At 39.3% G+C, this 13,376-nt stretch overlaps 1 protein-coding gene across 2 annotated transcripts in view; it reads left to right on the forward strand.

The window, feature by feature from the left end:
* The window catches only part of RASGRF2 (Ras protein specific guanine nucleotide releasing factor 2), a 134,792-nt gene that overhangs the window by 104,290 nt on the left and 17,126 nt on the right, over positions 1–13,376 (forward strand). For both annotated transcript variants that reach the window (XM_064438404.1, XM_064438405.1), the window contains exon 19: positions 9,985–10,097. In XM_064438404.1, coding sequence (XP_064294474.1) covers positions 9,985–10,097 — 113 coding nt within the window. The remainder of the gene's footprint in view (positions 1–9,984; positions 10,098–13,376) is intronic.

Genomic DNA, 13,376 nt, shown 5'->3' on the forward strand with positions numbered 1-13,376 from the left:
TTCTGGTGCTCTCTGATCCACCAATAACAGCCAATTCTCTACAAGTTATTTATCTGCCTAAATTATTGTACTGATTTATTGTGTTCTAGTGCCCAGAGCACATGAGGTGCTCAACAGTCGCATAGGACTGTGCAGGCTATGTTCAGAAATGTGTGCAATGTGAAGAGAGTAACACACAACCACCTGGTAAAAGTGCTCTTACATATATCACCCCACGTAGTTATTCCCTGCCCTCCATCCCTCCCCCTGGATCCTTTTGGCTTGCTTTAGTGTGCTGCTCTCAGTGTATAGTAACGTTGGTCAGGGTTAGTGCATGAACTGAGGGAAAGAGGAATCGTCCAAACAAATAGTTCAAAGCCTTGTGTTTCCTCACTTTACTCCAGCACATCTTTGGCCAGTGTTTGGAGGGTTTTTCCTCTGCTGGGCTATGGAATGAATTAGCTTCCTACAGTATCTTGCAACTGTGTCAAAACCACAGCTATGGATGACTCAGGGTTGTTTTTTGTTTAAAGCATGTGTTTTTTTAAATTTATCTAAGCGTGGACAGTATTTAATAAGTAAAGTTGTCTGGGGCCAGAAAACAGAATCATTAAAATTAACAATTCAGCCTATTCAGTGAGGATGTGCTTTCATAAAGTGGTTTTGTTATCTTGAAATCATACTAAAAATGCTTAGAAAAACGATTACTTATTTTTAAAACTTGGGTCATGCACTGTAGGAGCCTCACTTATATTCCAAGTAAATACATAGTGATAATGCTAGATCTGCAGTCCTTTCAGGAGGGGAGAAGGAACTAATTAACGTCTCCAGGAGCTCCGAAGGCACCGATGAAAATTTGGAAAAAAACATCCTCACATAATGTGACACACACTTTTTGTTTTTACCGTATAGAGCAAGAGGAATCAAACCTGTATTGCTCATCAGCCAAAATCAGCACAGTGTGAAAGATGTCTCGTTTAGGTTTTCTGTTTACATTTTCTTTGCAGTCCCTATTTCTTCTCTTTTTCTCCCCACTCTTCTGTGTCTTTTTCATCCAGCCACCTACAACCCAACAAAGCTTTCTTTTTGCCCAAAATATCAGCAGAATGTTCATGTTTACATTTTGTTTTAAAATGTAATTGAGAGGAACAGCGTAGGATTCTCCTGTTGTAAACAATGAAAACAGAAATGATGAGGCAGGCAGTCATTGTGAAGGCAAAAACGCTGATGGGAATGGAAAGGGCTCGTGAGGATAAAACTCCCACTGACTCCTGTAAAGATGGAAAAATAGGAAGGGAAAAGGAGGCCAAGAGGAGAAGGTCTTTGTATGATTTTCATTATCCTAGTGAGGTCTTGCAGCCTCATTTTGTTTGTTTAACAATACTTTCGTGTCTTTTATCTAAATACTTCACGTTACAAAATCAAGGTTTTTCGGCTGCTGTGGCAAGCAGACTGAAATGGAGCTTACCCAAGGAGAAAGCTTTTGCATCTGCTGATAGAGAAGCTGGCTTCTCCAGACTTCCCAGTTTTGAAGGACAGCTGGGTGCTTGTTCCCGTTGGCTTCTTCAGAGATCTCAGCTGGAACGAATTGGCAAATCTTAACTCAAACTGGATGGCTAAACTCAGACTCAAACTAGATGGCTGCCAGACAGTGTCAGTGAGTTATGAAGTTACCACAAGATCTGGGGAGAAGACCAAGGCTTGAATTTTTAGAGTATAGGTCATGATCTCATGCCCAATGCCTGTCTTGCTCCAGCTGTGAAATAATCTACTGCAAAGTCATTTTCTTGCTCATACCAGTGAAGCTGTGTTGGGTTTTCAATAGAAGGTTTTGCAGATGTAGTTATTGATAACAAGAGATTATGGAGGACATACGTATACAGAGAATTGTCCAAGCAAAGATTATTTCAGTGAGTTAAAAACAGTTTTAGTGCACATGAATTGGCCAATTCAATTTTGTACATTGGAATAAAAAATAAGATAAAAATTCCTTTATACAAGCTCCACTCACTTGAGTTTAAAGTCATAATGTAATGAATATGATACCTGGCAAAGTTACAGTAAGTTTATTGCAGAAATGTGAACAAATCACACTTAAGCCACACTTACTGCATGATAGCAAGATATGGTTTATTTTAACTACATTTCAAATAAACCCCTAGGATTTGTGGCCTCTGCCTTTAAACAGAAAAGAAATTTCTGGGGTTCTTTCTCAAATAAACACGTGTTACGATACAAATTGTGAACTGAGGAAACAGAGAGGTTACCCCAGAGAGAGGCAGAGCAAGCGAACCCTGACTGAGCCTTCCAGCTTACCATTGGTCACCTAGTGAAGAAATACAGTTTGCATAAACTCATGCCCTTTGCAGAATACAGTTACTTATTGAATAGTAATGTACTTAATTTTTGCTATGGTCTGTCCAAACGTCACAGAAGTGTAAGGGTTTGCTATACCATGACCCTTCAGGGAATGTGAGTCACCCCCAGAACGGTAGCCAAGCTTGCAGTCAGTCAAACTAATTAGTCTACTCTGCACCCACTTCTGCTGGAGCCTGACAGGTCCTTCTTCGCTGAGGTCTTTCTGCAAAGCTCTTGAACGTACTACCTCCTAGGACTTAGAGGCAGGGATGTCACATTTCTTATCTGTCCTGAATGCTTTAATCTGACAATACATAATGGCTAGAGTCTTCTTTCAAGGTTTCTTTGTACTACAGGGTTACACGGTGCTTGGATAAGGAGAGGTTTGTATTGTGTGTGCTGAGAATTACTCAGTCATGCTATTAACATAGCTTGTACTTTTAACCTGATTATATTCCATCAGAAGTGACAGGCTAATGCTGATACTGTAGAATCAGGGTTGGCACTCTTCCCCAAATGATGACTGTCTCTTTGCACTTCTAACTACCTGGAAGACAAAGCTGTTGTCCTTTGCTAAGCCAGACTTACCTCAAGTTCAGGGATGAATTTTGCTGGTAGCCAGTTATAATAACTTCTCTCTCTGCCTTCCATGTGTGTAAACATTTTTCTGCAGGTGAATTTATAAACATTTTCCTCAGCACAATTGTATGTGATAGATGAAGTGTGCTTTTATGCTGGAAAATGAAATATAGTTTTAGAGAACTGCAGCACTGGGGTAACTCCAGTTAACTGTGATAGAGCTCGATCTGCTGTACAGAAGATTGAGTGACTCCACTGATGCCATTGAAATAATGATCTGTTTACACTTCGGCGTGAGAGCAGATATATTAAAATTGTAGGGCAAACCCCATCTGTTTAAAAATAACCCAAATTTCTTGTAAACAGTCCTTCAGTAGATCGCTCTCCCCTCCTGGATATCTCCAATACTGGGCTCCCAGCAGGATTTTATCATTAGCCTGTCACTTTGAACTAATCAGTTACAGCCAGTAGCAATGCTAGTCTTTCTCAGTGTCTGTGCCCATCTGCTGTTTTCAGTTTGCTGCTGTAGTTGGGGGTAAGGACAATGAGTCTGCACACAATATGTCCATTTCATGTATAGAGACATCCAAAACCTGACCCTAGCTTTACATGCAGATTTCCCTTCCTTTCATGTGTGGCATTTTTAACCCTTCATTAGATTTTTCTTCCCCCTTCACTAATTTAACTCTTCCGTCCTCTTCCCCAGAGCATTTTCTCTTCCAGATGCCTCTCAAAGTCTTCCATCTCCAGCTATTATGCAAAAGTCCCACCAATTCTATCTTTGCCTGACATTTCTTCTTACTTGATATCGCTCTCGATACTTCACCTTCTGTTTTAGAAATGTGACCACTTCTTGTTCTTTTCCCATGCATCTCTTTTCTGCTTCTCCTTGTTTCCATCTAACGCATCCCTCTTCAGTTTCTCTTATTTGTGGCTTATGGATTGAAAAATTTTCACAATGTACTTATTCACAAGATAGATAGGCTAGGAAAAGATTTCAGGGCATCAAGTCTTCTTGCTTGTAGTGATAATATCAGCTACACCTGGGAGCATCTGTGGAAAGACCGTAGGCTGTGTGTGCCAAGTCTGGGAATCTGAATTGGAAAGCAGTCAGCTCTGTTCTTACCCTGCTTAAAAAAGGGCTTCCAGGCTGGGAGGCACTCTTGGTCAGCTGGCTAAAGCCCTCATCCTGCCTGTGATGAGCTCTGGCAGCTGGGGGTGTGATACTGAGGTGGGTGGCACATTCCACTGATGCTGGCCAGAGCAGCTGGAGAAATTTCCATTCTTGGGTCTCCTCAGAGCTATGTAACATGAAATGAGAATTAAAAAGAGAGAAACTAATAAAATGAGTCCAAATGCATCCAGCAGAGACTGTCGTGAGGGAGTAGTGCTACATTTATCCTGACAACTCATATTCCTCCTCCTCCCCTTCACATGGCAATCACAGGGCACCAAAGCCAGCCTGCCAATTGGCTTTTTTGCTTTGTAAGCAGGTGCCTGAGGACTTGAAAATTTGCCTTTAGCTTCAGACCTGAACTTAGGTGACATTCTTTTTACATGAAGCATGTAGCATCTTGAAGTTGGATGATGCAACGCTGAATTCCTCTCTAGAATTTCTTTGTGGTTTCTCCACGCACAATTCCGTCTCCTCTCCCCTCCTGCCCCTTTCTTCCCTCCCTCCACTGCTTTCTGTAGTCCTTATCACTGATATATTCAAATATAAATTAGGTTCTCAGCTCCCTTTTATTTGTCTGAGTTATTCAATGTTTCCTCACATTGTTTAAATGAAGAACATTTCCTCTCACTTAGGAAGATTTAAAGAAAAAGGGGAGGAAAAGCTTTTGGGGTTTCATTAAGCCCATGTCAAAACTTGAAAATTATATTATTTGTACAAACCACCAATAGTAAATCTACATATTTCTAGTTGTACCTCATCAGAGTAGCTAAATTTTCTTTTTCTTGCTTTCTGCTGCCTCTGCTGCAGTCTATTTTCTTCTGGCCAGTTATTCCAAATCCACCATCCTCTCCTCCTGAAGCACTTCTCATACTGCAACACAGCTTTCCTAGCTCCTCCTGACAAGGGAATGTGCTTGCACTTCATAAAGAGAACATTGCTGTCTAATCCTGTGCATGGTAGAGATCGAGAGGCTGGTTAATGGTCTACTTAAAATGTAATCACGCTGACTTTGGTGCTCTGTAGTTACAAAGAAGGCTTTTGCTTTCATAATGCAGGTGGGTGACAGCAAAATTAATATACTTCTGTGTGTTGCTGCAGTCTTCTACTGCTGGAAACCTCATTAAGTGGTGCTAAACATGGTGCACAGTGCTTTTGATCAATTGGGAACTTTATATATCCTGTTCTTATCCTAGATGACTCCAGAGCAGACCTCCTACTTAACTCATCAGCTGTCATTTTTTCTATATCTGCACTTCCTAAGTGGGTTTGCAGTATAAATATTAATAAATAGGGTACAAATCTCTTTTCCCATAACTGACAGTAATGGATTTAAAAATAAAAGTTTAAATTTTGCTTGGATATCTTAATTAATTTCTCTGCTTCAGTCAAATGAAAATCTGAATAAGACCCACAAATCTTTAGGCTACTACAGACTCTAAAATATATTAGAAGTATGTACCCTCTCATGAAGGATTAAGACAACTATCAAATTAAAATGTGGTGCTGGAAAATTGAGTGGTTCTTGTCTGACCGACTGCATTCCTGTTGTGATATGTAAATTTCAACTAAAAGTCTATTTGAATGTTGGGGTAGTCTAACACCTGCAGCAATTTGATTGTAAGCTAGTACAGATCATAGAATCATAGAATGGTTTGGTTTGCAAGGGACCTTCATATAGTTCCACCCCTGCTGCCGTGGGCAGGGATACCTTCCACTAGACCAGGTCGCTCAAAGCCCCATCCAGCTTGGCTTTGAACACTTCCAGCAATGAGGCGTCACCACCTCTCTGGGCAGCCTGTTCGAGTGCCTCACCACCCTCATAGCATAGAATTTCCTCCTTTTGTCTAATCTAAATCTATCCTCTTCCAGCTTAAAGCCATTATCCCTTGCCCTATCACTACATGCTCTTGTAAAAAGTCCCTCTCCGCCTTTCCTTTAAGTATTGAAAGGCTGCAATAAGGTCTCCCCAGACCCTTCTCTTCTTCAGGCTGAACAACCCCAACTCTCTCACCCTGTCTCCATAGGAGAGGTGCACCAGCCATCTGATTGTCTTTGGGCCCTCCTCTGGACTCGCTGCAGCAGGTCTATGTCTTGTTATGTGGACCTCAGAGCCAAGTGGAGGGGCAAAATCACCTCCCTTGACCTGCTGGTTATGCTTCTTTTGATACAGCCCAGGATATGGCTTTCTGGGCTGCAGGTCATGTTGAGCTTCTCATCAACCAACATCCCAAGTCCTTCTCGTCAAGGCTGCTTTCAATCCATTCTCTGCCCAGCCTGTATCTGTGCTTGGGATTGCGTCAACCCATGTGCAGAACCTTGCACTTGGCCTTGTTGAACCTCATGGAATTCACACGGTCCTACCTCTCAAGCCTGTCAGGGTTCCTCTGGACAGCACTCCTTCCCTCCAGCGTGTTGACTACACCACACAGCTTGATGTCACTGGCAAACTTGCTGAGGGTGCACTCAATCCCACTGCCCATGTCCCTGAAAAAGGTGTTAAACAGCACCAGTCCCAGTACTAACCCCTGAGGAATGCCACTAATCACTGATCTCCACTTGGACATTGAACCATTGATGGCAATTCTTTGAGTGTGACCACCCAGCCAAGTCCTTATCACCTGAGTGGTCCATCCATCAAATCCACATCTCTCCAGTTTAAAGACAAGGATGTCATGCAGGACAGTATCAAATAGTGACTTTACTCAAGCTGCCAGCTTTCACTGCTGAGGATGGTGGCAGGGTCTTGTTGTGAGTCCTTCCAAAGGCTGGAAGATATTGTGAAACATTATCAGGTGATACAGCAAATAAAAACGTCACAAAAATGGTCTAAAATTATTGAGAGAGATATCATATAAATAAATACAATATATCTAGACCTATATGTAGCTACATATAGATCTATATATGCCTGTACTATAAATAGAATATATAAATATATATTCATATATAACATTCATAATTCAGGTAGATATAATCTGCATTGTATCTATAGTTATTTATGTATAAATTATATTTTTAATTGGTTGTGAAGTATTTTGGTGTTTGTGTAATTCTCATGTTAACCTTCTACATAGAGTTAAGTGTATGTACATGTTTAAATGCAATGATTTCCCTAGATTTTTTATATATTGCTCATCACACTGGAATCTAGGTACCCCCTAGATCATGAACTTCAACAGAAAAAATAGATTAGCTCTCCAGTTTTCTTCAGAATCCCACCTGTTTTCATTTTTGTTTCTCCTCACGTTGTAAAAAGCAGCTGGCACATTTTTATAAAAAAGAATACCTCCAGGCACAAAAAAAGATATTTTGTTCAGTAAGACAACAGCTGCAGAAATCACATGGGCATAGGGTCAGGTCTGTCCTGTGGGAAGGCTGTGCTGTGAAGTGACATCTTCTAGTTCTGATCAGGCTGGTTTGGAGGTGTCACAGCAGCTGGGACTGAAGGAGTCACACAAATCAGTGCATCCTCTGTGTATAATCCCTGATCAGTCCCGATCACCCACAATAGTCTGGGCTGGCTATGCTGATAAAGGGTCTAGGACTTCTCGTTTTTCTGAGGTTAGAATGATTTTTCCACCATAAAGTTTCTTCCAAAGCCAGTGTAATTGAAGTGGAGGACTAACCCTAGGAAATAGCTTGCCAACAGTATGACTTTCTCCAGCGATTCCAGGACTACTATCTTGAGATGACTCAACAAACATGTTTTGCTGTTAATGTACAATGTATTAAGTCTCATTACCTATAAGAATTAGCTTGTAAACATGCAAAACTGAAGATTCTTCAGTTTTGCTGAGTCTGATATTCATAGGTGAGGCATCCCCATCCTGATCCACAAATTAAATAACTTTTAAAATACAGACTCTCTGGGGATAAATTTAGTTGCAATAAATCAAGACTTCTTGAGAAAAAATATCCTGTAATGAAAATAATCAACCAATTATGGTTGAAAAACATACTTGGAGATATAATCCTGACCATGTTTTTGAGAGCTGCCCATTTAGAGTGGCAGGTGAGATTTTTACCCAACATGCTAAATAAGGTTGTTAGGTTTGTCAGTTTTCGCATACCTTCTCTGTTCATTGATGATATTTTTGTAGCATGGCCAGCAAAGATACCCAGCTTATTTTATAGAGTGGCCACCATCAAACTATAGGACAGACAATAATAGTATTATTAATTACTCTGGTTGCCTAAGCTTGTGCAGGCTCAAGGTTTCTCCTTTAGCTAAATTTTGGTAGTTCCATAGTCCAAATGCTTTTCTTTTAAAAATCACTGGAGCAAACAGCATTCTCATGTAGTTTAGTTATGTTCCTTATGCTTTCACTGATTAGTCCCATTTCCATACACTAAATAATTAAATAAAAAATCTCTGTCTTCTTTTGCAAACAGGCTAAAACAGTTCCTGAAGGAGGCGTTTAGGACAATGGCTACAGAAAATAAACACAATGCAGTATCCAGAACTATTTTTTGCTAGTTTTTGAGGCATATGTAGGCATGCAAAGCCTAATACTGCACAGGTTCCTGTTCTCCAGCATCCTCTAATACGGACAAACATCACAAAAAACTAAGACACACACACTAGTTGGTTTCAAAATACGAATTAGCTCTGGCCAGGTTGAGAAGACTTTTGAAGGGTAAAAAGGGAGGCCTGTTATAGGAGAAAAATGCCCCAGGCATTGCTGGTGGGCCACAGCTAACATTTTGAACTATAAGCTTTCTCAAAAAAGTGCTATAAGCATGGCTGTGACACCACTTTCTTTAATGAACATGCATCCTCCTCCTTGTCTTAAGTATTTCATCCCTTTTCCAAACTAATCGTTACCTTCCTTTGTGACTTTGGGTGCACTCTCATGATCCCACATCTGCTCAAGTGAAATGCATGGCGTAAGGACACCTGTCTTCACCAGGGGTGGTTCTCCTCAGTGACATGTATCTCCAGAAATCCTGTCAATTTAGGAGCCTGTCACAACAGAAAGAGTTGTAGCTGATTCTTTGGGAAAATTAACATTTCCCAGTTTCAATAACTTTGTGGTTTCCGTTCCCATGGAAACAAGCAGGGGTTTGCCACAAGCATGGTCTTGCTTCCAAGTAACTGTGGGTTATCAAGGAAGATCTATGATGCATTAGATGACTGAAGGGTTTGGGCTTAGTTTTCTTATCAAAATGCTAGCTTTGAGCTCAGTAAAAAAATTTTGGAGTCTGCTTCTGTAAGTTCCCACCTTAAAGTTTGTACATTGTTCTATTTGATTTTCTCCAATATCAGAGATCAACAGAAATGGTTGTTGGGTTTTCCTTTGTCAGATATCAGTCTGCCTCAGAAATAATTAAAATGATGAAGCTCTTACATGCAGTGCCAGAAAGCACCAGTCTGATTTACCAAGCTTTTTAGGTTGAGTACTCCACAATGTGGAACAAAAAGCCGACCTTTCCAAAAGGATGAGTACAAGATAAGAAATACCAGAGTGGGAGGCAGATAAGCAGAGAAACTCAGGAAGATAGTGAAAAAACACCAGTGTCCAGCTTCACTAGGCAGTTGTCTCAGTATTGTAGTTAAACTGTTTTTCTGCTTTCTAGTCATTACAGGAGGAGAGAGGATAAAGCATTTTGTGGGTATTGGTGAGACGTGGCTCTCACTTCAGAAAAGAAAGGTTGCATGATTTGCCCATTTCCACACACAAGATAAAGGTCAGAAAAGAAAATAAATTATAGCCTTTTGGGCTTCTGCTTTCATGGCCTGATCACTACAACAGCTTTCCAAGTTTTGTAAATATTTTCAAACCTAATAGAAAAAAAAACCCATCAATAGAAAACCTTACAAAAGTATACCTTTTCAGTTATTTGATCGATGTGGATAAAACAAAAGGAAGTAAAATTGTTTTCCTTTGTAGGATTTTGAGCTGAACAATGAGCTGAAAATGAATGTATTAAATTTGCTGGAAGAAGTTTTGAGAGATCCTGACCTTCTGCCACAAGAAAGGAAAGCTACTGCAAATATACTGAGGTAAAGACTTTTCTAATAATTTAGTATGTGAACTAGAGCATGTGAAATAGTTCGGAGATCATGCATCATAGAATTCACAGGATTTGTTTTTTTCTCTAGAGTGTTTAATTTTGAAGGATGACTAAGTGTTTTCTTACTTATAAAATAGAGTGTGTTTTAAGCTTCATTCATAAAAATACACGTATGAGAAAATTTTGCTGCAGAACAGCTGGCAGCCATGGGTTCAGTCTTTGTGCAGCAGGGAAGAATGCTCTCCAGTAGAGCAACAAAATCACTCATTATAATACCTTGAGGAACTCCTGTCTCAATAGCGAGCCACCCACTCTGCTAAGCTTACAAGAGGCTGATGAAAGCTTAACATGTCATGGCATCCTAACAAGACCATGCTTGCACCTTCCTTTGTGTTGACACCAAGTGAAAGTTCTTTGGGTAGCTTACAGAGAGGAATTCTTTTTTAATTAGTGCCACAAAATAAAAGTCCTTTAAGCTTCTGCATAGCCAGGACAATTTAAGTTAGGGTTACAACACCCTATTTTGTTACTTAGGGTTGGTATTACAGAGCTGAGCGTCTAGTCGTGCCGAAGAGACACATCTTTATAAGCATTTATCAGTGAAAATAATTTTGTCTACTGGGCATATTTTGTAGTAACTGATTTTCATGTAAATTGTATTACATTACTAAACATTTAAAGACTAGGTAGTTGTTAAAATAAGATACAATGAAAAATCACAGATAAATCTCTGACATGCTTTGTTAGTATTTTTTAAGGATTCTGCTGGAAAGCCAATAAGGGTGTAGTAAGTGCAGCGTGTCTGAGTTTCCTAAGACCATTTGACAGGTTTCCCCATCAGATACTTACATGAAAAAGAATGTCAGAAGAATGAGGGGAAACTTGTTCACCTGGAGGGAAAAAAAGTCAAACAAATGATAAGAAAGATAAGTTCTTAGTGAAAGCACTTCATGTTAATTGGATCCTAATTAATTTTTTACATAAATAAAAATTAACCTCCTTCTAATTTATACTGCGTGTACTGATATTCAAAGTAAAAATGGTAAGTTGGTTTCATGTATTTTCTTGGAATAAACAGCAAGCAAGAAGAGCAAAAGGATTAGGATAATGGGCTTTAATAATATCTCAGATTGCTCCCAGTGGGAAAAATTACCTTAAGACATTTAGCTACTTAAGAAAATATGAGAAAATAAACCTGGATTGGGCTGTTTCTGGCAGAGTAATGGAATAGATTTGTAAGCCTTTAACATACAAGTTTATTAGCAATTTCCTGTACCCCGTTTCCAATTAGCCAATTTCCATTAGCTCTTACATAAAAAAATGGACCTTGGTAATTATGTGTAAACTGTGAGTTGCCCGCATCTGCATCCTTTTACTGCTGTTCTATGAAATGATAGGTGTTGTTTGTCCTCTTTCCTTCTAGCACTTACTACTTTAGTATCTGAGCACACTGTGTATACATCTGAGCACAGTGTATATTTCTTTTGCAAAAAAAAAAAAAAGTTAAATTTTGTAAGAAGTGAAAATTCTGAAGAAGTTAAATTTTTAAAAACTGAGAAATGGGGAAAAGAAAAGCAAAAAGGAGTAGTGAAATAAAACAATACTCAAAAGTAAAATTATAGTGAAAATGAAAAATGTATGCACAGAAATGGAACTAAAAGTTAATTAAAAATTAACTCATTTGAAATGCAAAACCAGATCGTGGTTTTTTTAAATCCTTCTTCCATAGTCATTATCCTCACAGGATTTGTGGAAAGTATTATGGTACTTTACAAGCAGGCAAGTAAACCACAAATAAAATGACCCGTCCAAGCTCTCAGTGGGAGGTTCTATTTGAAACAGGTAGAGAATGAAGATTTCCTGAGATACAGTCCTCAGCCAAGCCATCTTTCATCAGGGTTTGCAGCTATATACCCTAATCCTGACATATTTTTCAAACAACTTAGTCTGACTATAGATTTGGTCATGCAGAATCATCAGTACCTTGTTACATCCCACAAACTAGCACTGGGAAAAAAAGCCATTGCTGGCTTGGTGTGCAGGACTAGGCCATTTGACTGAATGCTGCATGAATATCCCACTTTCCTTCAAAATGAAGCATGAAATTTAAGCCATGGCTAACATTGGTTATCAAAAATCCTTTACTGCTTTTCAAGACTGGCAATGTTGCTAATGTATATGCATGCTGGGCAATGTGTATGTTGAGTATTTCAATACTAATTCAATTTCAATTCAGTTTCAATACTATTTCAACACTAAGTCCAGTAAGCATCAGTGATACAGTATTGCTGTCCCAAGGGTTCAGAAAACTGCTCTGTTCCATTTCCTGTAGCAGCCATATTTCAGTAGCAGCTGAAATTACTCCTACGTCCTATCAATGTGTTTATTATATACACAAACTGCCCATAAACTTTCAAATAGAAGTTGTTGCATAAGTAAACCTTCAGATAGAGGCTGATGCATAAATACAATCCTCATCATTTAAACTGTAGTTAAGTAGCAGTCAACAGGACTTCAGGATGTAGTCTCCAAGTTAAAAATGTTATCACATAAAACAAACTGTCCCAAAGTCTTACACTGAGTGAAATGGTAATCTGAAGCTCTTGGGCTTGTTCTCCAGCCAGACAGGAGGCAGTTATTTGCCAGGCATTTAAAATTAATTAACAGTTAGCTGGTAAGGAGAAGTTAATTCTCCAGGAATGGGAACTGCTTCAGTAACCTTGTGAGAAAGAGTGTATCAGAGCAATTATGATTTTGGACAAAAAATAATTTAGCTGGATGAAATACACAAATGTGTCATGTATCTCATCCTTTTACTGAAAGGAGAGCTCTGATTCTTAAATCACCTCAGGAAAATGGGTTGTCTGGTAATTAAGGGTAGTTTTAAGCTTTCAAAAAGCACTGTAGTCATTCCCAAAGATATATTCTCAGCAAATCTATATAGTTAACTGAGAAGAGGAAATTACAGGATTTAAGAAATAATCTGCATTTGAATAGAGCTGTTTGTGTGTAACTAGATCTGTGGTAATGACACAAGGGGTGCATGTTCCTTTACTCTTCCACAAACCTTTATTTTTATTGCATATTAGGAGTATTTATAAGCTTTAAAAAAACTGATCGAGTTGCTGATCCTAAGCAGTGGCCTGCTGTCCCATGGAGACTGTGAACACTCACTTCTGACTGCCTCAGGAACTGTCTCAGTTATTGGGGCAGCAAGCAGGAGTGCCTCTGGTCCTCAACTTCTCAGCTGGTTTGTCAATTCAGAGGT

This window comes from Phalacrocorax carbo, chromosome Z (genome assembly GCF_963921805.1).
Source record: "Phalacrocorax carbo chromosome Z, bPhaCar2.1, whole genome shotgun sequence".
Lineage (NCBI taxonomy): Eukaryota > Metazoa > Chordata > Aves > Suliformes > Phalacrocoracidae > Phalacrocorax > Phalacrocorax carbo.